We start from the raw sequence: 22,737 nt of genomic DNA, 5'->3' as shown, positions 1-22,737 counted from the left end.
CAGTCCGACGCCGCGCACCCACCTTGTTGTTCTGCATGTCCTTGTTGGCGCCGTTCTTCAGGAGCACGACCGCCGCATCCACGTTGTTCACGGCGGCGGCCCAGTGCAGGGCAGACTTGCCTGGGGGCAGCGGGGGTGGGCGGGTGGGTGGGGCAGGCCAGGAGGTGGGGGGCAGTGGTGGGGCAGGCCGCGGGGGGGAGGAGGGGCAGGTGGGGCAGTGGACAGGCCAGGTGGCGGGCGGGGCAGTGGGCGGGGCAGGCCGGGCAGTGGGGGGTCAGGTAGGGTAGTGGGCAGGCCAGGTGGTGGGCGGGGCAGGCCAGAAAATGGGGCAGTGGGCGGGGCAGGCCGGGCAGTGGGGTGTCAGGTAGGGTAGTGGGCAGGCCGGGTGGTGGGCAGGGCAAGCCAGGAGATGGGGGGCAGTGGGCAGTGGGCGGGGCAGGCCACGGGACAGGCAGGGCAGTGGACAGGTCAGGTGGGGGGCAAGGCAGGGGCAGGCCAGGAGATGGGGGGCAGGTGGGACGAGGCAGGCCAGGCAGTGGGTGGGGCAGGCCACGAGACAAGCAGGGCAGTGGACAGGTCAGGTGGTGGGCAAGGCAGGGGCAGGCCAGGAAATGGGGGGCAGTGGGCAGTGGGTGGGGCAGGCTGGGCGGCGGGTGGCGGGCAGCAGCCCGGGCCCTTGCTGGCGGGCGCGGCCTTACCCAGGTCGTCCACGGCGTTGACGTCGGCATGGGAGTTGATGAGGTCCTCCAGCATGCCCTCCACGGCCAGGCGCGCAGCCAGAATCAGCGGCGTGGTGCCGTCGTGCATGCGGGCGTCCAGGTCGGTGGCGCGGTTCCGGATCAGGATCTGGGCGAGGGCGGGAGCTCAGGCCCGGGGCCGCCAGGAGGGAGTGCCTGAGCACCTGCGGGCGCCCCCTGGCCCTGCTTGGTCCTGGCCGCCTGCGCCGCCCCGGAGCACAGGGTAGTCAAGCCCCACCCAGCGCCCACGCCCCGGGTGTGAAGCACACCAGGCGACGCTGAGCCGCGCTCTGGACGGGCACGCTCCGCTACGGCCCCCAGGCCCACGGCGGGACGGCCAGGCAGCAGGACGGGGCCGAGGCCCCCGTGCAGGGCCAGCGCCCACCAAAGCGCCCTAGGAAACTCACGCCCCGCGTGCACGAGGGCACACGCCAACACGGACGGGGCCTGCCTCGGGGGTCGCCACGGCCCTGCCCTCAAGGCCAGTGCTGTGTCGTCTGCACCTGGCGCCCCAGGGGGACAGGGTGAAAAGCTTTAGGCCTGCTGCCCAGGCCTGTCTGTGGAGACACAGATCCGTGCAGGGTGAGGCCGGGCCTGGCAGCGGGGACCGCCGGCTGGCTGCTCACAGAGGCGCCTCCCTGTGGACGTTTCCCAGAGCCCCCGGCGTTCCAATCCCTCAATCCACTGGCCAGGGGCTCCCCGCACGTCCGTGCCTAGCTCTGCAGGCAGCCGCGGACGCCAAGCCCTCCTGCCAGCGCCACGGGCGATGCCTCCAGCCGAGGCCGCTGCCTCCCGGGAAGGGGAGCCGGGGAGGCCGCTGGAGCAGGGCGGCATGCAAGGCCACGCTGCGGGCGGGGGCCGTCCTCGGGGACAGGGGCTGGCCCTGTCACATCCCAAGGCCCCGGGGCTCCTTCTGGACTGCTCAGCCCTGGCCGAGAGCAGAGGTGCTCCCCAGCCCCGGCCCGCCGCCCACCTGGAAGACGCCCTGCGCGTCGGCGGACACGGCCGCGTGCAGCGGCGTGCGCCCCATGTTGTCCTGGATGTTGGCGTCGGCGCTGGCCTCCAGCAGGCGCTTGGCGGCGTCGGAGCGCGAGTAGCGGGCGGCCAGGTGCAGCGCGGTCTCGCCGGTGCGGTCCGTCTGGTTGTGCAGGCTGGCGCCCTGGTAGATGAAGTCCGAGATGACAGCCGGCGCGTCCTCCTCCTCCTCGCTGACGCCCGTCTCCAGGCCCCCGCCGCTGCACGAGGCGATCATGAGGGGCGTGAAGCCGTCTGCGGGAGGGTGGGGGGTCAGGCCGGCCGCAGGCACATGCTGCCCGGCCCGTGCCGGCCTCCTACGCTGGACAGGCGGAAGCCCACGCCCCACTGCCCCCGTGGCGTCCGGCCAAGGGACCGGGCTTTGCTTCCAGGGTGGCCGAGCACCCTCGCCGAGCACCCGCCCAGGAGGACGGCGGTGTGAGAAACACGCCGGCAGGAGAGCAACGCCCGGCCGTCTCCACAGCGTTTGAAGGAGAGGAGACTGCTGGGGTGGGGCGAGCCTGGGTGACCGCTGGGGAGGGGGCTGGCCAAGGGGCCAGGGGGCCCGTCCCAAGGACTTGAGGAGACGGCTCTGTGCCCCCATTTGGCTCTGAGCTTCCAGAAAATGAGCCCGGGGTGGGGAAGCACAGCTGCTGGACGAGGGGGCCCAGTCCCCCGGGTCGGTGCCGCAGGCGAGGCCGGGGCCGCTCACCAGGCCCGCGGACGTTGACGTCCACGCAGTCGGTATCGGCTTCGCCCTGGGGTGGCGTGGGGGCCATGGCGGACGCGCGCAGGTCAGCGGCGTCCAGGTGCTGCTGCGTCCACTGCCGGTGGTCTGTCTGGTCGGCCAGCTCTGGCAGGACCACGTGCTCCTCGAACTGGGGGGGTGAGCAGAGCCGCGTCACGGCGGGGCCCGGCGGGGCCCGGCGAGGGGGGCGCCCGGGGGGCCCGGGACCGCCGGACTCACCCGGAACTTCTTGGTCTCCAGGTCCTCGTCCCCCCACTCGTTCTGGTTGTCGTCCATGAGGGCGCCGTCCGAGGCGTTCTTCAGGGGCCTGGGGGCGGCCGACAGTGAGGAGGGCGCCCGGGACCCCGCCCCCCAGGCCCAGGCCCACGGCGTCACCCGCAGGCCCTGGGCCGGGAGGACGGGCTCCAGGGACGGGGCGGCTAAGTGGGTCTGCAGGAGGGCCGGGCGGGACTGTGGGCCCGGAGGGGTTCCGAGGCCGCGAGGGGGGTCTGGTGAGTCTGGGGAGGGCCCCCCAGCCCGGCACACCCCCCCGCCGAGATGCGGACGGCGGCCGCTTACTTGAGGCCCACGGAGTCCTCCCCCAGGGGCTCGCGCCGCTTCTTCTTGCTGGCCTCCGACACCTTGAAGCCCTCGGGGAACCAGAGCTGGCCATGCTGCCGCCGCCGCTTGCGGGAGAGGAGCACGCCGCAGCCCACGAAGAAGAGCAGCGCGAAGGCGGCCACGGCCACGTACATGAAGTGCAGCTGCGACGGCGGCGGTGGCTCCACGGTCTCGCCTGCGGGCGCAGGGCCACGGCAGCGCCGGACGTCAGCGGCGGCAGGACTGGCTCTGCGCCCGGCACCGCCCCCGCGCGCCTCCGTCCCGCCCCCCAAAATAAGGTCATTTTCCACGCTATTCATCAGAATTGCAAACTACCGCTAAATTCTCTCCTGCACCGGCCGGCCGCCTGGAGACGGCGCGCACCTTCTCCTCCACGGGAGGAGGATTAGCCAACTTCAAATCGCCGCGCTCGCATCGAGCCGTTAAGACACGGGATTTAGTGGGATTTTCGAGATACAAACTTCAACACTTCACATGACACCGATCAATGCTTCCCTCCCTCTCTCTCTTTTTGAAAGAGAGCCGTAATGATTTTGAAATAATACCCGGCAGAGAGAACGCGGCGGGAAGGGGCGGGCGGAGGAGACCCCCGCTCTCTGGCAGGCGCCCGCCCTGGGATGGCCTCGCCAGCTGCCATCACCTCGGGTAGGACGTGCCCCCCGGGGACCCCAAAACCCCGCCCCGAGCTCCCGACGGCTGGACCCCGGGGCGGCATTGGCCCGGAGCGCAGGGGCGCTGCGGGGTGCGGGGTAGCAGGGGGCCCCACTCACTCTGCACGGCCTCGATCTTGTAAGGGATGTGCAGGCCCCCCAGCGAGGCCAGCGCCCCCAGGAAGGCGGCCACATCGCTGGCGCTCTGGAAGCACTGGGAGGACGACTGGACGCACTGCCGGTTATCGATCTCCAAGTACACGATGGACCTGGGGGACAGGACGGTCAGGGGCGGGGCGGGAGAGGCCGGGGGCCACCGCCCCGGGGACCCGAGCCCGCTCTAGCCCGAAGCCATTGTCCCGATCGGGGGTGGGGGCAGAGAAGGAGCCGCCAGGACCCGAGGGGGTGTCTCAGGCCCCTGCGTGCCCAAGTGCCGGCAGCGTCCACCCTCAGGGCTGCTGCCACAACGCCCAGCAGGCAGGACTCACGGAAGAGACTAGAAACGCAGGGGCGCAGGGCTAGTGAGGGGGTCACCCCTCGGACCAGGAGGCGGGCCCGAGCTTGCACGCCGGGGGCACCTGAGCTGGCCTTGTGCCAAGCAGGACGTCTCCAGGCCACCGGGACAGTGGGCACCAGATCCCCCGTCAGGGGCCTCGCGTGCCCACCAGGCTAATCTGTCCCGTGGGTCACAGGAGAGGGGACAGGGAAGCGGGCAGGGGCCAGACAACAGGGGACAGCAGAGCAGGCGGGGGCTGCAGGAGGGGACTTCAGAGCAGGCAGGGCCACAGGAGAGGGGACGGCCGAGCAGGCGGGGGCGACAGGAGGGGACGGAGGAACAGGCGGGGGTCACAGGACAGGGGACGGCGGAGTGGGCAGGGGTCTGGCTGGACCTGCACAGACACGGAGGACGAAGGGGCCTGCGCCTCCCGCCTCCCCCACCCTGCGCCTCCTGCCCCCCCGCCCCTGCCCCCGCTCCTCAAAGGCTACCCAGCCCCAGCACCCGCTCCCCGTGGCGGCCCCACGGCCAGGCCTTTGCCTCAGCCCCCATCCTGGGGCCCAGGGCCGAGCAGCTCTCAAACTGTCCACCGGCCAAGTGGACAGAGCGGGACCCTGCCTGCCCCGGGGTGAAGATGTGCCCCAAGTCCACGCCATCCCAGGACCTCAGGACGCGGCCTTCGTTGGAAACACGGTGTCAAGGGTTGCGCCGTGCTCCCCAAAAGACACGGCCAAGCCCCGCCCCTGGCCAGCGAGCGGCCCTGTCTGGAAAGAGGGCCCCTAAAGACCTGACCGGCTGAGACGCAGCCATGCCGGGCGGGGGGCCTGATTCAACGTGGCAGGCGGCCTTGCAAGGTGAGGAATTTGGTCTCAGATAGACCGGCCAGATGGCCACATGGTGGAGGCAGAGACTGAGGAGGCCACGGGCCATGGACGGACGGCCAGTGCAAGGACCCGACGGGCCGAGGGCGCGCGGCCCTGCCCGCACTTTGCTGTCGGGCTTCCGGCCTCCAGAACCGGGACCCCAAGCCATTTCCTAAGACCCCCCGGGCTGGCGGGCTCTGTGAAGGCAGCCCCCGCAGCCTCGTGCCCAGAGCCGGGTCCTGTCGGAACCTCGGTCTCCTTCACCGTGAAGAGAGGGGGAGAACACCACCCGGCCCGGGGCCACCGGCTCACCCGCGGACGTCCATGGGGTCGAGCTCCCTGCGCCGGCGCCCGCCCCCGGAGAGCAGGGCGCCAGGCGCGGAGGCCCAGCCCTCGGCGGCGCGCCTGATGGGGTGCTTGCGCAGCTCCTCCTCGCGGCCGTAGTAGGGGAAGATCATGTGCTCGCCGCGGGCGTCGCGCTTGAAGACCACGTTGGTGTGCAGCACGCGGCTGAGCTCGCGCAGGAAGTGGAAGGAGCTGTTGCGCAGGCGCGCCGGCGGCATCAGCACCACCACCACCAGCGTGCCGGCGGCCAGCAGCTCGGGCACGTGCTCGGCGCAGTCCAGCCCGTCCCACTCGCACGCGGCGCTGTTGCAACCCTGGTCGCAGTGCCCGTCGCTGAAGTGGTCCTTGCAGTACTGGTCGTACAGGGGGCTGCGGGCGGGCGGGCGCGCTCAGGCCCCGTCCGCGCCGGGGTCCCACCGAGGGCCACCCCCCAGCCCAGGCCCCCCGGGCGCGGCGGCGCGGGCGCGCTCACTTGCACTGGTCCTCGAGGCGCTGGCAGTCGAAGCCGTCGAAGAGGCAGCCGGCCGAGCTGCACTGGCTGTCGCAGCGGCCGTTGTTGAAGTACTTCCAGCACTGCAGCGACTGCGAGCAGTTCTTCCAGGGGTCGTCGAAGTTGAGCGAGCAGTCGCCGCCGTCCCAGCCGCAGGCGTGGTTGTTGCACTGGACGCTGCAGACCTTGTTGCCCGCGTCCCGCCGGCACTCGGGCACCTCGCAGGCCTCCTGCACGGGAGGCGGGGCGATGTCGCGCCCGGCACCGCCGCCGAAGCCGTAGTCCAGGATGTGGCACAGGAGCCCGTTGAACTTGGGGGGGCACAGGCAGCGGTAGAAGGGGCTCTCGGCGGTGGGCTCGCAGCTGCCCTGGTTGTAGCAGGGGTTGGCACCCGCGCAGGGGCTGCTGGCCGGGAACTGGCACTCGGGGCCCGTGAAGGGGCCCAGGCACAGGCAGGTGGGGCTGCGTGGCCCCGACAGGCAGGTGCCGCCGTTGAGGCAGTGCAGCGTGCCGCAGGTGCGCGCGTCATTCTCGCAGGTGGCGCCCTCGAAGCCCTGCGGGGCAAGGGCAGGGTCAGGGGGCTCCGCCTGCTTTCCCACGGGGCGCCCGAGACCCGCGAGTGGCGGCGGGAGGACACCGTAGACTCAGGAACGTGGCCATGGTCCCACTCCCGTGCCGGGGCTCCCCGCCCAGTCCCAGGGCGTCCCCTCGTGCACTCAACATGGTCCAGTGACCCCTGGCAGCTGCTGGAGAACACCCCCAAACGGCAGAACCCTCAGCATGGAGGAAGGCCGGAGCAAGAGGCCCTGCCAGGCCTGCACCCAGCAGCCCACGCCAGCCCCCGAGGACCCAGGGTGCCCACCCCAGGCTGACCATGCGGGGAGGGCCTGCGACCTGCTGTGCAGGCGACAGGTGCCGCCTCTCTCCCTCTCTGCTCCAGGCACTCGGCCCTGAGCAGCACACGGGGCTGCGTCCCCCGCCACGCGGCCCAGATCCAGAACGCCTCCTGCAGGCCGCCCAGGCCACGTGGCTGTGGACCCCGGAGCTCCCCGGTGCCTCAGCCCCAGCACCCACCGCCGGGCACTTGCAGATGAAGCCTCGGGCGGTGTTGGCGGCCACGGCACAGCTGCCCCCATTCCGGCACGGCCCGTCCCTGCAGCCGTTGACGACGGCCTCGCAGCGGCGCCCTGCGCGGGGACAGGCACGGTGAGGGGCGCCCCGGGCCCGGCCCCCGCCACCCCCGCCCGCGCCGGCACCCACCGGTGTGGCCCGGCCGGCACTCGCAGTGGAAGTCGTTGACGCGCTGCACGCAGTTCTGGGTGCCGCGGGCGTCACAGGGGTTGGACAGGCACTCGTTCACGTCGCCCTCGCAGCGCTCGCCCACGAAGCCGGGCGGGCAGGCGCAGCGGTAGCCGCCCACCTGGTCCACGCAGGTGCCGCCGTTGAAGCACTTGGGGCTCCGGGAGGCGGGGTCCGCAGCCGGGGCGCAGTCGTCCACGTTGACCTCACAGTGCACGCCTGCGGGGACGTGGCGCGTCAGGGGCCGCGAGGGGCTGTGCCTGGGGCCTCCTGGGGGGGGGAGGGTCTCGGCAGGACCCCTCACTGAGGGGTCGGGCTAGGGGCCACACAGATGGTCGGCAAAGACAGGAGTTTGGCAGGTGACAGTCCCGTCCCTGCATGCCCCGCCCCTCACCTTGCATGCCCTGCCCACCCTGGCCCCGCCCCTCACCCTGTGTGCCCCGCCCCTCGCCTTGCGTGCCCCCACCCTCCCTGGCCCCGCCCCTCACCCTGCATGCCCTGCCCCTTTCCCTGCAGGCCCCGACCCTAGCCTTGTGTGCCCCCCGCCCCTCGCCCTGCATGCCCCGCCCCACCCCTTGCCTTGTGTACCCCCACCCATTCTGGTCCCACCCCTCGCCCTGCATGCCCCGCCCCTCACCCTGTGGGCCCCGCCCGCCGCAGCCCTGCCCCTCACCCTGTGTGCCCCGGGGGCAGGAGCACTTGTAGGTGTTGGCCAGGTCGATGCAGGTGCCCCCGTTCTGGCACGGGTGGGACAGGCACTCGTCAATCTCCTCAGAGCAGTTCACGCCATGGTAGCCGGCCACGCACTGTGCAGGGGACGCGGGCCGGCTCAGCTGGCGGCCGGGTACAGTGCCCCACCCCCGCTTGCTGCCCCCTCAGACCACCATCGGGGGCCCACACCTGGCCATGGGGCAGAGGCGGGGGCCTCGGGGCTGCTCCCGGCTGAGTCCCCACCACCTCCTCAGGAGGCGAGGTCCTGCTGCTCAGAGGCTGCCTCCCCCAGGCAGCCCGCCCCGGTCGCCCGGCCCTCCTGCCAGCGCCCAGCCCGCGCACCCCTCCCCATGACGGGCCCCACCTCGCAGGAGTAGCCGCCCAGGTAGTCGGTGCAGGTGGCGCCGTTCTGGCAGGGGCTGGGCAGGCACTCGTCCACCTGGTCCTCGCAGTAGCTGCCCGTGTAGCCGGCCGGGCAGCGGCAGTGGTGCGTGGTGTGCGTGTCCACACAGAGTCCCCCGTTGCGGCACAGGTGGGCCACGTCACGGTCTGCAGGCGGCGTGGTGGTGAGGCCGGGGCTCCCCACACCCCGGGCCACCCCCGCTGGCCCCAGGCCGGGTGTCACCTTGCAGCTGCGCGGCCACCTCACAGGACACACTGGGCACGTCGCAGTAGAGCCCGGTCCAGCCGCTGGGGCACTCGCAGCGGTACAGTGCGTTCGTCTGCCAGCACTTGCCGCCGTTCTTGCAGGGGGACGAGTCGCACCAGCGCACCAGGTTCTGGTGGAGGGGCAGGGTCAGCACGCACTGCCCGGCAGCGCGGGGCGCAAGGCCGCCGTGGGGCCTCGCGCCCACTCCACCCCGGGCACGCCAAGGCCCACGGGCTCCCTGCCACGCCGAGCGGCCTGGGACTCTCGCGCTCACGGCCCACCGGTCGCCTTCCCTTCACGTCCTTTTAAAATAAACAATCGCCGGACGCTTTGTAACGGTCGCTTTGCGGGAAATTCTTCAACAGCCGCGCCAGCTGCGTTCTTGCGCGTTTAAGTTTACGTAAACATTGCTTTTTGACTCCTTCCTCTGAACTGCCTGCCTCCAGCCCCCACCCCACAAGTACCCATCTCAGTGGCCTCTCGGGCACTTCGTCCCTCCATCTCTCCGCCCGCCGCCGGGCAGCTCGGCCCGGAACGCTGGGACCAGGCTCTGACGCTGACCCGGGGGACACCGGGCTGGGGCTGGCCCCTCCCCCCAGGCCTTGCCCGCCCCACGTCCACGGCCCGAGCGGCCACTCACCTGGCAGTTGAGGCCAGTGTAGCCCTGGGGACAGGTGCACCTGTAGGTGCCGTAGCTGTCCTGGCAGGTGCCGCCGTGCTGGCAGGGCCTCGAGTCGCACTCGTTGACGTCGTGCTGGCAGTAGCTGCCCGTGAAGCCGGGTGGGCACAGGCAGGTGAAGGAGTCAATGCCGTCCACGCAGGTGCCGCCGTTAAAGCACGAACTGGGGGAACGGGCGGGGGGCGCAGGGTGAGCGGGCGCGGCCCCCCAAGGCCCCACCTCCCCTCGAGCACCTGCTATGGACACGTCCAGGGGCCCTGAGACCCTGACAGGTCAGAGACACCCTGACCGGCCTCAAGGAGGCCGAAGGGAGCCCAGTGCCCAGGACACAGACTTTCCAGTCACATCACGCCTTGCCCTGATCCCGTGACAACACAGGCCGAGCGTCCTGGACAACGGAGGGGCTCTGGATGCCCACAGGTAGGCAGCGGGTAAAATAAGATGATGGTGGGGATGAGGCTGGGGCTCAATCAGATGGGCTCCCGCCTATCATATGGGAGGCCCTGGGTTCGCATCCTGGGGCCTTCTTGTGAAGGCAGGCTTGTCCGCACGCCACGGAGAGCCGACTCAGCAAGGTGACGCGACAAAAGAGAGGGAGACAAGCAAGAACACAGAAAAGCGCTCAGTGAATGGACACAGAACAGACAACAAACAGGCCGCAAAGGGGGGGGGCCAATACATAAAAATAAACACAGACACAGAAGAACACACAGCGTATGGACACAGAGAACAGACAGTAAGCCAGCTGCAAGGGGGTGGGTAAAAAAAACTACAATAGGGAAGCGGACTTGGCCCAGTGGTTAGGGCATCCGTCTACCACATGGGAGGTCCGCGGTTCAAACCCCGGGCCTCCCTGACCAGTGTGGCGCTGGCCCATGCGCAGTGCTGATGTGCGCAAGGAGTGCCCTGCCACACAGGGGTGTCCCCCGCGTAGGGGAGCCCTGCGTACAAGTATGCCCCGTAAGGAGAGCCGCCCAGCATGAAAGAAATTTCAGCCTGCCCAGGAATGGCGCCACACACACGGAGAGCTGACACAACAAGGTGACATAACAAAAGGAGACACAGATACCCGTGCCGCTGACAACAACAGAAGTGGACAAAGAAGACGCAGCAAATAGACACAGAGAACAGACAACTGGGGCGGGGGGGGGAAGGGGAGAGAAATAATCTTTAAAAAAAAAAAAAGCACTTGGGCTTTGTTAAAAGCAAACTTTAAAAAAGTAAAATAAATTAAAAAAATATAAAACGATGGGAAAACTGAAGCAGGCACAGGAAGCGTGGAAAACAATTACGACAAGCAGCAAAGGTGAGCTTGCCCTTTAGTGCCAGGATAAGAAACTAGACGGGTCGGGAAGCCCCAGCTGCGTGACAAGGAGGCACGCCGGCTCTTCGGGCTCCACCACGCGCCTCTGAGTCCTGTGCCCGGGGCCCCCGTGCCCGTGCCCGGCGCCGCCCGCACCTCTCCGTGCAGTCCGGCGTGTTGTTCTCGCAGTGGATGCCACTGAAGCCGGCGGGGCAGGTGCAGGTGTAGCTGTCCACGCAGTCGGTGCAGGTGGCGCCGTTGCGGCAGGGGCTGCTGGCGCACTCGTTGACGTCGTCCTCGCAGAAGGCGCCCTGGAACCCCGGCAGGCACTGGCAGAAGGCCGCGGCGACGCCGTCCGAGCAGGAGCCGCCGTTGTGGCAGGGGTCTGGGGGCAGAGGGCGGGCCTGAGGGGCGGGACCCAGACGCGCCCAGCTCCGAGGGCCCTCCACCCTGCCTGTCACCCCGCTCCCCTCGAGCCTGGGGGTCTCGGCGCGCAGGCTCGAGAGCCGGAAGCCATCGAGGCTTGACCACGGCTTGTCTCCCACTCGTGGGGGGCAGTGGGCGAGACCCCGGGCGCCCCTACGTCTCAGCCGGGGCTCCGAAGGGCTTCCCGGGACAGCCCGCACCGTGCGGACCCCTGTGCCGTCCAGCGGGGGCTGTGGGACAGACACAGGGTGGACAAACGAGCCCCAGAGCCTGCAGTGCCCGCTGGCGCCGCCACCAGCCGCCACGCCCAGGCCTTGCTCGGGTGACCCGGCCGAAGGGTGGCCAGGCCGGGCGGGCCACCGTGGGGGGCTCCCACAGCACCGCCCCACTCACTGGGCTGGCAGTCGTCGATGTCCGTCTCGCAGTCGCGGCCTGTGTAGCCAGCCAGGCAGTGGCAGCGGTAGCCGCCGTTGGAGTTCTGGCAGGAGGCGCCGTGCCGGCACGGGCTCTTCACGCACTCGTTGATGTCGACCTCGCAGGTCTGTCCTGCGGGGGCGGGCAGACAGCCATCAGCCCCCCATCCTCACCCCCGGGGGCCTCACGCCCCGGGCCGGTCGGGGGCCAAGCTGGGCACAGGACCTGGGGTGGGAGGGGCTCTCCGAGGCCAGCCTTGGTTCTAGAACCTCCCCGCCGAGCACTGCCCGGTCTCGACCCCCGGCCTGGAGCGGCTGTGCCGCAGGGGCTCCCCCTGTGCCCGGGCCCGGTGGCCCCACCTTGCCAGCCCGCGGGGCAGCTGCAGGAGAAACTCTCGTAGTCCTCGGCCTCCCGGCACTCGCCGCCGTTCCTGCAGGGGCTGGGGGCACATGGGGCCAGCACCACCTCGCACGCGGCTCCTGGGGGGCAGAGACACACTGAGCTCCCTGGAGCCCCTGCCCCGAGGGTCGGCGCCAGCCCCGCTCGGGGACGTGGTGGCAACCACCTGGGCGAAGGCCGCGTGGCCGCCACCTTTCCCTGCCCCCTGCCATGGCACCTTCGACCTGGCCCGGGGCAGGCAGGCAGCGGCGCACCTGGCCCCCAGGTGAGCCCCTGTGAGAGGAGACCACCTGGCTCTGATGCTGCCTCATGCCTCCCGTGGGCCATGGGCCCGTCCCGGCCCCTCCAGGACCACCCAGGAACAAGGATGGCTGAATCAGCAGCACCAGCCCGTGCGGGCACCGCGCTCTGCCCGGGAAGCCGTGCCAGCCTCGGTCCCTGGGCAGACCCTACCACAGGGGCCCAGGAAGGAGTTCTCGCTGACAGGCCTTTGGGAAACGAGCCAATGGGGGGACGGTCTCTCCATTAACCCCCGGTGGACACTTCCTGTTTACGGCCGCGGGGGCTGACTCGCGAGGAAGCAGGGCCGCGCTATCTTCCCAGCCGCCCGCTATCTCCCCGGCCGGCCGGGGCCGCCTTCCAGCGCCTCCTTCTATCGGTTTCCACGGCGACCCGGGCAGGCAGGAAGTTCGCCAGAGTTTCCGACAATTGTGCGAGGGGAAGCAGGAAGGGGCAGCAGGAAGGAGAGGTCAGCGCGGGCGGCCCCGCCCGCTGGGCCTGCCAGGCCCTGCGATAGCGACGCGTCCAGAGGGGACCCGGGGCTCGGCCCAGGTGTGGCGGGCCCCTCGGCGGCTGCCGCTGACGTGGGAGAGAAAACCCAGGGCCTCGGTCGAAGAAAACACAGCTCTGACCCCGGCCGCCCCATGTTGGGTGTCCCAGGCAGGGCCCCTGCCCGGCCGGCGCCCCCCTCGGGGACCGCGGCGTCACGGGCAGTGCAGGGCCCACGCCCAGAGGGGCTCGCTCCCCGGTGGAGCCCACTGGTGCCCGCTGCGGCCCTTCAGTTTGTAAGTGCCCCGCAAGCCTCTTCTACGGAAAGGCCGTCGCCGTTCCCCGGCCCGGCCGGACGCAGGGCTGGGGTGCCCAGAGAGCCGCCTCCCGCCCTGCTCGGCCCACACAGAGGGCTCCTTGTTGCTCCTCGAACAAAGAGGCGTTGCGCCAACAGCCTCCCTCGGGCCCGGCCGGCGCGGGGAGGGCGCTGAGCCCCGGAGGCCTGGCAGAGTGGGTGCGCGGCGCAGGCCCAGGGCCAGCTCGCCCCGGGGACGCCACCAGGTGCAGAGCGGGGCGCTCCTGCGCCAGGGTGAGGGGTCTCCCGGGCTAGACCTGGCCGTCGACCCTGGGGCAGAGCCGGAAGCCGCGGGGCCTGGGCCTCACACGGCAGCTGCACCCGCGGACGTGCCTGTCGCCCCGTGGACAAGGCCCCGCCCCTTACCCGTGTAGGGCAGCAGGCAGCTGCACTTGTACCCGGCGACGTCGTCGATGCACGTGCCCTGGTTGAGACACGGGCTGGACGCGCACTCGTTGACGTTAGTCTGGCAGTTGGGGCCTGCGGCGAGGAGACTCGCCGTCAAGCCCACCGCCCCGAGGGCCGCCAAGGGACCCCGGGGCCCGCCCCCGGCTCCCCGGCCTCACACACTTCCCTGGAAGAGCCTGACCTGAGCCAGGAGGCCGGGAGCTCGCCCCACAGGCTGAGACAGGTATGAGCTCCCCGTCACGGGAAGCAAAGCAAGGAAGGGGGAAGGCCGGGGGCCCCAAACGTGCGGTGGAGCCCCGTGGGCTGGAGCAAGGCTCAGCCTGGGTCTCGACCCCAGACCCCGGGGCCCCCCTCACCGCTGAAGCCTTGCCGGCACGTGCACACGTAGCCTCCAGTCATGTCCTTGCAGGTGCCGCCGTTGACGCAGGGGTTCGACTCGCACTCGTTGTTGTTGACGTCGCAGTTGGTCCCGCTCCAGCCGGGGTCACAGGTGCACTTGTACCTGGGGTGACGGCACCACGGCTCGGGTGAGGCCGGGCCGCGCAGGGCAGGCCGGGCTGCAGCCCTGCTGTCCCGCTGCAAGGAGACGCTGGTCCACTCTGACCCTCAGAACCTCATCTTTAAAGTGGGGGCGACAGCGCCCACCTGGCCCTAAGCTGTAACAGGGGCTCAGTTCAGTTCGACTTGGGGCTACACCCAGCATGGAACAGGGGAGCAGCGGGTGAGCAGACCGCAAGGCCTCGAGCAAGGAACTGGCCTCCTCTGTGCAGAACGAGAGCACGGCAACCCCTGCCCGTTTCCGGGGCGCAGGCGAGCTGCTGTCACTTTAGGACGTGTGCCCGGCGGGCCTGAGGCAAGGAGGAGCACGCTGCCTCGTGGTCCGTGGCCACCTCGGAGCTCAGGCCGGTGCCCGACCGCGCGAGGGCGGAGGGCGGGCGTGGCGGCGGGTCTGCGCGAGGGGCGCCCCTGCCTGCCCTGGCCCGCGTCCCCCGCGGGTGCCTCTGCCCGGGCTGGAGGAGGGGGCCCGCGCGGCGTACCCGTTGAGGCTGTCCAGGCAGGCCCCGTGGACGCAGGGGCTGCTGTTGCACTCGTTGACCTCGGACAGGCAGGTGGGGTCGTGGTAGCCCTCGGGGCAGCGGCAGGTGAAGCCGTTGACGCCATCCTCGCAGGTGCCCCCGTTGTGGCAGGGGCTGCCGGCGCACTCGTCGATGTTGATGCTGCACATGCTGCCTGCGGCCCAGGCCAGACGCGGGGGCCGTCAGCGCGACCCCGGGCCGTGGAGCCCCGAGCCCGTGTCCCCCAGCAGCCCCGGGACAGGGACCCACTCCCCGCCCCTGCACCGGCTACCAAGACCCCAGGCCCAGGCAGATGGGGCCAGCCCGCGCCCCAGGGCGCCGCGCACCTGTGTAGCCTGGCTCGCACGCGCACTCGTAGCCGTCGATCTTGTCCAGGCACGTGCCCGAGTCGCAGGGGTTGCTGGCGCAGTCGTCCAGGTTGACCTCGCAGTTGGGCCCTGGGGTGGGCGCGGGCGGGGGTCAGCACCGTCCCCCCGCGGGCCCGCCCCGCCGGCCCCGCCGCCCGCCCCACCTGTGGTCCCCTTGAGGCAGAAGCAGAGGTAGCCATTGTCGCGGTCCTGGCAGGTGCCGCCGTGGCGGCAGGGCTGGCTGTGGCACTCGTTGACGTTGGTCTCGCAGCGGTGGCCGGTGTAGCCGGGCCGGCACAGGCAGGTGAAGGCGGCCAGGCCGTCCTTGCAGGTGCCGTAGTGGCAGGGGTCGGGGTCACACTCGTCGATGTCCACCTCGCAGTGGGTGCCTGTGTAGCCTGCGGCGCGGATGGGGGGGCTCAGCGCCGGCCCCAGCCGGTCCCCCCAGTTTCCCTCCCCGGCCGAGGCCCACACCTTCTGCGCACACGCAGCTGTAGGCGCTGGGCCCGTCCAGGCACTTGGCGCCGTTCCTGCAGGGCGTGCTGGCACACTCGTCCACGTCATACTGGCACAGGTGGCCTGTGAAGCCTGTGGACCGGGGGGGGGGGACACGGTCACTCGGGCAGGTGCCCCCTGGGCAGCTCCAGCCGATGGGGCCCCGGGGGCACCCGCCTCCTGCCGCCCCACGCTGGGCGCTCCCCAGGACCACCTCCGCCCGGCCAGGGCCCCCCGGCTCCCTCTAGGCCCCCCCTTCTCTGTCTGGTCTCCTCCCACCTGCTGCCGGGGAGCTGCCCCCTCGGCCCCCAACGCGAGGCCCTTCTGCCAGAGGCCTCCCAGTCTCCATGGCGACAGCTGGGCGATGCACGGGGGGGCCCCCTCACTGGGCAGCCGATTTGCATCTGGGGGCCGGCACTCCGGCCCGCGCCACTTTCCCAGCTCGCCCCCGCCGGCCTCGGCCATCCTCCCCGGCCCCCCAGGAGCTGCCCGCCTGGCTCCGGCTCTCGGGCAGCATGTGTGCCGGCGGGCCGGGCACAGCGGAGGCTGCAGCCCATGGAGAGCTGGCAGGGCGGGGGGTCCGGGGAGCACACTGCTGTCTGCGCCCTTCTCTACGCGGAGGCCGAGCGGCTCGGGCTGGGAGGGGCACCCTGCACCCCCATGCACCCCAGGGCGCCGTCCCTGCTCTCCTGTCTCCCGGCCGGGCAGGGACCACCTGGGGCCCGGGGCCAGCCTCACCCGTGGGGCACTCGCACAGGAACTCGTTGATCTTGTCCAGGCAGTGGCCGCCGTGCAGGCAGGGGCTGCTGGCGCACTCGTCCGTGTTGAGCTCGCAGTAAACGCCCTCGTAGCCTGGGGAGGGCGGCGGTGAGGGCAGCGGGGCCGGGTGGGCCGGGGCAGACCCCCTCCAGCCCCGCTTGCTGGCCCTGGCCCAGCCAGGGGGCTCAGGGGGGCCCAAAGAGACATCCCTGCTCCCACACCAGGCAGGGGCGACGCCCCGGCCCCCATGCCTGCCCACAGCGGGCCCGCCTGCCTGGGTAGCATGCGCCCCTTGAGCTGGTCCACCCACCCCGCTGCGACCCTGACCTCTCCCGTGCCCAAATGCCTGGCCTCAGTTTCCCCAGATGTCCTGCAGAAGCCGGGGCCAGGGTTGGCGGGAGGCTGGGGGAGCGGACAGGGGCAGGGGTGCTCCTGGGGCCGCCCGCCCCCCTCGGTCTCCAGGGACCCCGGCCGACGCACCAGGCATGCAGATGCACTGGAACTCCCCGATCTGGTCCAGGCAGGTGGCGTCGTTCTGGCACGGGTTTGAGACACACTCGTTGACGTCGATCTCGCAGCGCGGGCCCGTGTAGCCCTGCAAGCACTGGCACTCAAAGGAGCCCAGCGTGTTGATGCACTTGCCTGCGTGCTCACAGGGGTTGGCGCCTGCGGGGGGCCGCGCGGGTGAGACGCGCTCCAGGCCGGGGTCACGACCCCCAGCCGGGACCCCCTCCCAAGGCCCATCTACGTCCAACGGGCTGCCACCCCACGCCCCGCATACCCAGCGAGCACTCGCCCACGTCCTGGCTCAGACTGGCCCTGCGTGCTCCTCCTGTGTCCCCACGCCCCCTCCTGCGCCCCCATGCCCCACGTACCCAGCAAGCACTCATCCGTGTCCTGGCTCAGACTGGCCCTGCGTGCTCCTCCTGTGTCCCCACGCCCCCTCCTGGACCCCCGCACCCTCCCGCGCCCCCCCCCTCCCCCATGCCCCACGTACCCAGCGAGCACTCATCCTTGTCCTGGCTCAGACTGGCCCTGCTCCTCCTGTGCCCCCACACCCTCTCCTGTCCAATCCCCCTCCAGCGCCCCCATGCCCGGTGTACCCAGTGAGCATTTGCCCATGCCCTGGCTTGGACTAGGCCTGCATGTCCCCTCCTGCACCCCCATGCCCCTGTGCCCCCTCCCTCACTCCCGTGCCCCCTCCCTCGCCCCCATGCCCTGCGCACCCAGCGAGCACTCGTCCACGTCCTGGCTGCAGGCCGGCCCGGTGTACCCCGAGGGGCAGGTGCAGATGGCCTTGCCGTTGACGGGGTTGGTGTCGCAGTTGGAGCCCTCGTTGCAGGGGTTGCTGATGCAGGCGTCGTTGAGGTGACACAGCAGACCTGGCGGGGGCGGGCGTCAGCGGGCACGGCCCACCCGGGGGGCCGAGGCGGGGGCACGCTTCCCCCACCGAAGACGCTCAGGCTGCGCCAGGAGGCGCTCGGCCAGGGGGCCAGCCACGGGCTCTGCTCCCTGTCACCCACAGCCCAGAGACCCCCGGGCGGCCCTCAGGGGTGCCGGGAAGCGGCAGCCTGCACGGACATGAGGCCCCTCCCGCCAGCGGCCCGCCCGCCGCCGCGCCCCCCGCGCCCGCGCTCACCCGTGCGGCCGTGGGGGCACTCGCAGTAGAAGGAGGCCACGCGGTCATGGCACGTGGCGCCCTGGAAGCAGGCGGCGTTGGCGCAGTCGTCGATGTTCTCGCTGCAGTCCTCGCCGGTCCAGCCGTTGACGCACACGCAGTTGTAGCCGCCGTGGCTGTTGTGGCAGGTGCCGCCGTTCTGGCAGGCGTTGGGCATGAGCTGGCACTCGTCCACGTCCTCCGTGCAGTACTGGCCTGCGGCGAGCGCAGAGGGGGCCGTCAGCCTGCACCCGGGCCGGTGCACTGCCACCTCCGGGAGGCTGCCGCGCGCTGGACGCTCCACCCCGGCCGGCCGAGCCAGCCTCCGCGCCCCCAGGCCCGGCGTGGCCTCCTCTGCCAACGGAGGACGGCTCCGTGTCGGGGTCCGTGCCCGCCCGCCACGCGTGCAGGCGGAAGCCCGTCCCCAGCAAGTCTGGCCTGCACAGGGCCGGGAACCTGAGCCGGGGACAGTGGCGTCGGCACTGACCCGAGCTGGGGGTCATCGGACCTGGGTCATGGGGGTCATGCCTGCCCCTCCCCGCAGCCGCCCTCCCCCGCTGCACACGGCCCTCCCTGCCAGCGACCCCCTCGCCCCAGCGCGTGCCTGTCCACTCTGGCGGGCAGCGGCAGTTGTACGTGTTCACACCGTCCACGCAGGTGCCCCCGTTCTTGCAGTCGTTGCCCGGGCAGTCATCAACGTTCTCCTCGCAGTTCTGGCCGGTGAAGCCTGCAGGGACAGAGGTCAGCCCTCCGGGGACGCAGTGGGGAGGCAGCGGCCCCGCCGAGCCAGGGCCCCGGGCCCACCCACCTGCTCGCCGGGCTCGGCCCCTCCCAGGGCTGGGGCTGGCATCCCCTTTCCCGGCGAGACCCTGATACCCTGCTCCAGACAGAAAAGCTCCCCTGCCCCCTCCCCAGCCCCGCTCTTTGGGGCCTGCCGTGCAGCCCCCAGTGTCTGTCCCGTGACCAGGCCTGGCATAGCAGCCTGCAGGCCAAGTGGTCCTTCCCGGAGGCAGCTTGTCAGTGGCCAGCCGGGCAGATGCTGCTTGGAGCACACGGCTCCAGAAGGTTCTATCCTAACCGAGGTCCCAAGGGCTCCCAGGATTGGATGCCGCCTGCTCTCTCCAACAGCCCAGCGGGTGGACGTGGAGGCCTGGGGGTGGCCCCTGAGCTGGAAACTGGAGGCAGGGCCCCGCTGGGGTGGGTCTTGCCCCAGCAGCTCTGGTGTGGGGGGGGGGCGGGGACGAGGCCCGCGGGCCCCTGGAACGAGGCGCAGGACCAGGGCCCCTCCCCGTGGTGTCGCTCACAGCCGGCCAATTAGCCATTAACCCACCAGGCTCCCGCCGGCTCAATGATCAACCCGGCAGGTGCGTCTGCGCCGCCGGCGTCCAACCGCAGCCCCGCCCAGGTGCCTTTGCACCCAGCCTGCCCTGGAGCCTTGCCCTGCCCTCTGAGACCCCCACAGACCCTGAAGCAGGTGGGGGGCCCCGGCCCAGACCCCGTGCCCCCGGGGCTCCCAGATGGGTCCCCCTGGGGGGCGGGTTTTGAACCCGTAGCCCGAGGCCAGCCTAGAAGGGGAGGGGCGCCCTCGGGCCCACAGTCAGCCCCCTCGGCCGGTGACACACAGGAAACGGGAGCGCCAGCTTCCCCTCCGCAGGGGCCGGCCAGGGCGGGGCATGGGTGGCGGCCGGGGTGGGGTGCGCAGCCTTCGGGTCACCCCAGGGTCACAGCGGCTCGGCAGGGGCCCTGGCTCCCTCCCGCCCCTCCCCACCTCGTGCCTTCCCCGACCCCACCAGGGTGCCCCTTCATGGTGACGATGGCGGCGGTGACTTAGAGCAACAGAAAAAGTGACTCAGAGAGAAACTGCGGTGGCAGGGCTGGGCCCCGGCGGGGGGCAGGGCTGGGGGCGGGGGCGGGGGCTGGAGGAAGGGCCCCTGCGGGGGAAGTGACGGCGCGGCTAGGGCCGCGCGGGGAAGTCCCGGGTGCACGCAGCAGGGAGCCCCTGGCAGGGGGCAGGCCTGCGAGCGGCACGTGGCTGCCAGTGGGCATGGGACCAGGGCGGCTGGGAAGCGGCTTCCAAGGTGGCCTGGGCTCACCAGGGGCCCCGGGCAGGGTCGGGGTCTCAGAGGCCCACCAGCTGTGGACAGGGGGTGGCCTGCCCCAGGAGACCACCCTGGGGGCTGCAGAGCCCCTGGCTCCCCCACCGCAGGAAGGAGGCCGGGAGTCAGGAGGCCCCTGCAATGGGCAGGTGGGGGGGGCTGGCCAGCGGTGCTGCACTGGGACCCTCCCCAGTGGCTACTCAGATCCCAGACCTGCCCTCGGCCCACAACCAGGGGGGCGTCCTGGTTCCGGGCCCTGGCGAGTGCCCCAGCCAGGAGTGGCGCGAGGGCACGGCGGGTGGCGGCGGTACCTGGCAGGCAGGCGCACTCGTGCGTGGTGTCGCCCGTGGGGCGGCAGGTGCCCCCGTTCTGGCAGGGCGAGGGGCTGCAGGGCACGTAGGGCAGCTCGCAGTGGGGGCCGGTGTGCGTGGGGCGGCAGGCGCAGCGGTAGGAGCCGACCTCGTTGTGGCAGGTGCCACCGTGGAGGCAGGGCCCGGGGCTCTGGCTGCACTCGTTGACGTCCTGCCTGCAGGTGGGGCCGTGGAAGCCGGGCGGGCAGCCGCAGATGTACGAGGCCTCGAAGGGCAGGCACTGGCCGCCGTTGGCGCAGGGGTTGGAGGCGCAGGGGTCGGCCTGCTGGCACGTCTTCCCTGGGGGGCGGGTGCATGGTCACGCCGGGCCCCCGAGCCGGGGCAGCCGGGCAAAGCGGCCAAGCCAAGGGCACGCAGCCCTCGGCCGGCAGAGGCCAGGCCTGTCCGCCCCCCCCCAGCCCCTCGATGTTCCTCCTGTCTCCTACCGCAGCCCCTCGGCTCATGCCCGGGGACCGGGGCACCTCAAATTGGGGTCAAGGGCCAACACTGCCATGAGACCCCCTCACAGTCTCAGGGAGCATGAGGGGTGGGGGTCTGGATGGAAGGAAGGGGCTGGGAATGCCTCGGACCCCCTCCAGGCTACGCAGCCCTAATGGGTACCTGCCGAGCACACCGGGTGCCGTGGGCATCGGGGATGGGGGCGCCGGCTAAGGCCTCACCTGACCAGCCCGGGGGGCAGCGGCACTTGTACTCCGAGAGCGTGAGCAGGTCGCAGGAGCCGCCGTTGCGGCAGGGGTTGGTAACGCAGGCGTGGCCCTGGGGCGTCAGGCAGAGTGGGCCCAAGAAGCCCAGGCGGCAGGAGCAGGCGTAGTCCAGCACACCGCCGCGCTCCACGGCGTGGCATGTGCCCGCATTCTGGCAGGGGGCGCTGAGGCAGGGGTTGGGCGCCTGGCATCGCTGGCCCCCGAAGGCCCCGCTGCAGCTGTCGGGCAGAAACGCCGGGACGGTTAGCTCCCGCCACGCGCCAACCGCCGCTGCCACTCAGCACCGGGCACCTGTCCCCGCAGCTGTCCCCGCCGGGGCGCCAGCGCCCGCGGGGCAGCCCCCTCCCCGGCTGCGGCGGCTGCCGGGTACCGGCCTCGAAGGAGGAAACCGGGGCTGCTGGGGTGGCCACCGTGTCTTGGGGCCAGAACGGAGACTGCCGCACGGGTGTGTGAACGCGGCAAACGCTCCTGAACCGCCACTTTACACAGGTGAACGTGACCTTGTGGGAATCTCATCTCATCCAAGACCAAAGGGAAATAAAGGTGCTGCTAACCGGCAGCCACGGGCTCCCTGGATTTGAAAACACGCGCAGGTGCACGCGGCCGCGGCCGTGGCGAGACCCCAAGAAGGCGCGACACAGGCCAGGGCGGTTCTCGGGGTGGCAGCTGTCTGGGGGCTCGCCTGTCTTTATTCCTCTATTTCTCTGTAACAAGGTGTGTTACTGGGGTAATAAAAACAATCTTTTACTCAATCAAACAGCAACACGCAGAGAACAGACACGATGAAGCCCCGAGTGGGAATTTGCTTCCAGCTTCCTTTTCCACACAGGACGCTTTCTGTGAGAGGGTCTCCCACCGTGGGGGTCCCACCCCCACGGTGCTTGGCACCCACTCACTGCCCATTCCTCCCGTCTGCTGCGCATCGCAAGGACAGACACCCGGCCGTGCCATCCACGCAGGAGCGCCCGTTTCGGCGCTGGGGGAGCCGGGGTGCCGCCATGGGCCAGCGTTGACCCTGCAAAAGCGGGCGGTGGGCTGCAGGGGCGGGCCTCCAGCCTGGCAGGTCCGTCCCCGCCCCCAGAACACGGAGTCCAGGCGCAGGAAGAAGCGGCTGAGCTCGGAGGGGCGGCTCCTCTGCCCAGGCCGGCCCTGCGGGGACCCCCAGCAGGCCCCCATCACCTGCTGCCCGGCTTCCAGAGGCCAGGCTTGAGCGTGGCACTGGACACGGGGGACCTGGCTCCCGGGAACGCTCCGTGGGAGGCGCTGGGACCGGCCGGGCGGCCCGCTTCCCAGCCACAGCGCCTCTCAGGCAGAACGTGCCCCGGCGCGGCCCCCGCCCGGCAGCCTGGGAAGGCCGTCCCCACGCTGCTCCCCGGCCCCGGCGCCCCTCAGCAGCTCTGCGCCCCGTGAGGCGTGGCCTCCTCCCTCCTGGCGGCCAGCCCCGGGTCCCCTGGACGGAAAGGGGGCTCACGCCAGCCCGGGCCAGTCCGCCTCAGGGTGCCCGAATCTGCAGCTACGCCAGCTCTCCCTAAAAGCCGGCCCACCTTGCCCTCCTGGCTCCCCTTGCAGCTGCACGGGGGCTGACACCAGCCCGCCCAGGGCTGGCAGTTTAGGGCCAGGCTCCGGGCACTTCTCAACAGCTGGCCCACGCCCCTGTCCCAGCGGCCCTGAGGCATCTGTCTTCCCTGAAGGCTTTTATCTGGGGCCACGGCGTGGAGAGGTGACCGGGGAGGACGCAGGATGGCCCCTCAGACCCACCATCTGTTGCCAGAAGCCAAATGCCCCAGACCAAGTGGCCTAAAGAAAATAAAGCACCCCCTGCTCTGCTGGGGGCCCGGGGCAGTTAGCAGGGACCCGGGCTCATTCAGGGCCCCCACC

General features: G+C 71.1%; 1 protein-coding gene across 1 annotated transcript in view; it reads right to left on the bottom strand.

Moving 5' to 3' along the window:
- The window catches only part of NOTCH1 (notch receptor 1), a 42,737-nt gene that overhangs the window by 3,907 nt on the left and 16,093 nt on the right, over window positions 1–22,737 (bottom strand). The window contains exons 3-33 of the mRNA XM_058302697.2: window positions 20,815–21,077; window positions 20,096–20,434; window positions 18,293–18,415; window positions 17,671–17,904; window positions 17,258–17,413; window positions 16,512–16,697; window positions 16,011–16,124; window positions 15,252–15,365; window positions 14,942–15,175; window positions 14,757–14,867; window positions 14,392–14,584; window positions 13,711–13,856; window positions 13,313–13,426; window positions 11,784–11,903; window positions 11,404–11,556; window positions 10,741–10,969; window positions 9,243–9,444; window positions 8,579–8,732; window positions 8,318–8,502; window positions 7,916–8,048; window positions 7,204–7,461; window positions 7,018–7,130; window positions 5,926–6,497; window positions 5,421–5,822; window positions 3,870–4,018; window positions 3,058–3,274; window positions 2,719–2,806; window positions 2,464–2,629; window positions 1,711–2,006; window positions 699–846; window positions 23–120 (exon numbers count right to left, since the gene is read on the bottom strand). Of these exons, the coding sequence (XP_058158680.1) occupies window positions 23–120; window positions 699–846; window positions 1,711–2,006; window positions 2,464–2,629; window positions 2,719–2,806; window positions 3,058–3,274; window positions 3,870–4,018; window positions 5,421–5,822; window positions 5,926–6,497; window positions 7,018–7,130; window positions 7,204–7,461; window positions 7,916–8,048; window positions 8,318–8,502; window positions 8,579–8,732; window positions 9,243–9,444; window positions 10,741–10,969; window positions 11,404–11,556; window positions 11,784–11,903; window positions 13,313–13,426; window positions 13,711–13,856; window positions 14,392–14,584; window positions 14,757–14,867; window positions 14,942–15,175; window positions 15,252–15,365; window positions 16,011–16,124; window positions 16,512–16,697; window positions 17,258–17,413; window positions 17,671–17,904; window positions 18,293–18,415; window positions 20,096–20,434; window positions 20,815–21,077 (6,010 nt within the window). The remainder of the gene's footprint in view (window positions 1–22; window positions 121–698; window positions 847–1,710; window positions 2,007–2,463; window positions 2,630–2,718; window positions 2,807–3,057; window positions 3,275–3,869; window positions 4,019–5,420; window positions 5,823–5,925; window positions 6,498–7,017; window positions 7,131–7,203; window positions 7,462–7,915; window positions 8,049–8,317; window positions 8,503–8,578; window positions 8,733–9,242; window positions 9,445–10,740; window positions 10,970–11,403; window positions 11,557–11,783; window positions 11,904–13,312; window positions 13,427–13,710; window positions 13,857–14,391; window positions 14,585–14,756; window positions 14,868–14,941; window positions 15,176–15,251; window positions 15,366–16,010; window positions 16,125–16,511; window positions 16,698–17,257; window positions 17,414–17,670; window positions 17,905–18,292; window positions 18,416–20,095; window positions 20,435–20,814; window positions 21,078–22,737) is intronic.

This window comes from Dasypus novemcinctus, chromosome 8 (genome assembly GCF_030445035.2).
Source record: "Dasypus novemcinctus isolate mDasNov1 chromosome 8, mDasNov1.1.hap2, whole genome shotgun sequence".
In the NCBI taxonomy this organism is placed as follows: domain Eukaryota; kingdom Metazoa; phylum Chordata; class Mammalia; order Cingulata; family Dasypodidae; genus Dasypus; species Dasypus novemcinctus.
This window is presented reverse-complemented; position numbering and strand designations above follow the sequence as displayed.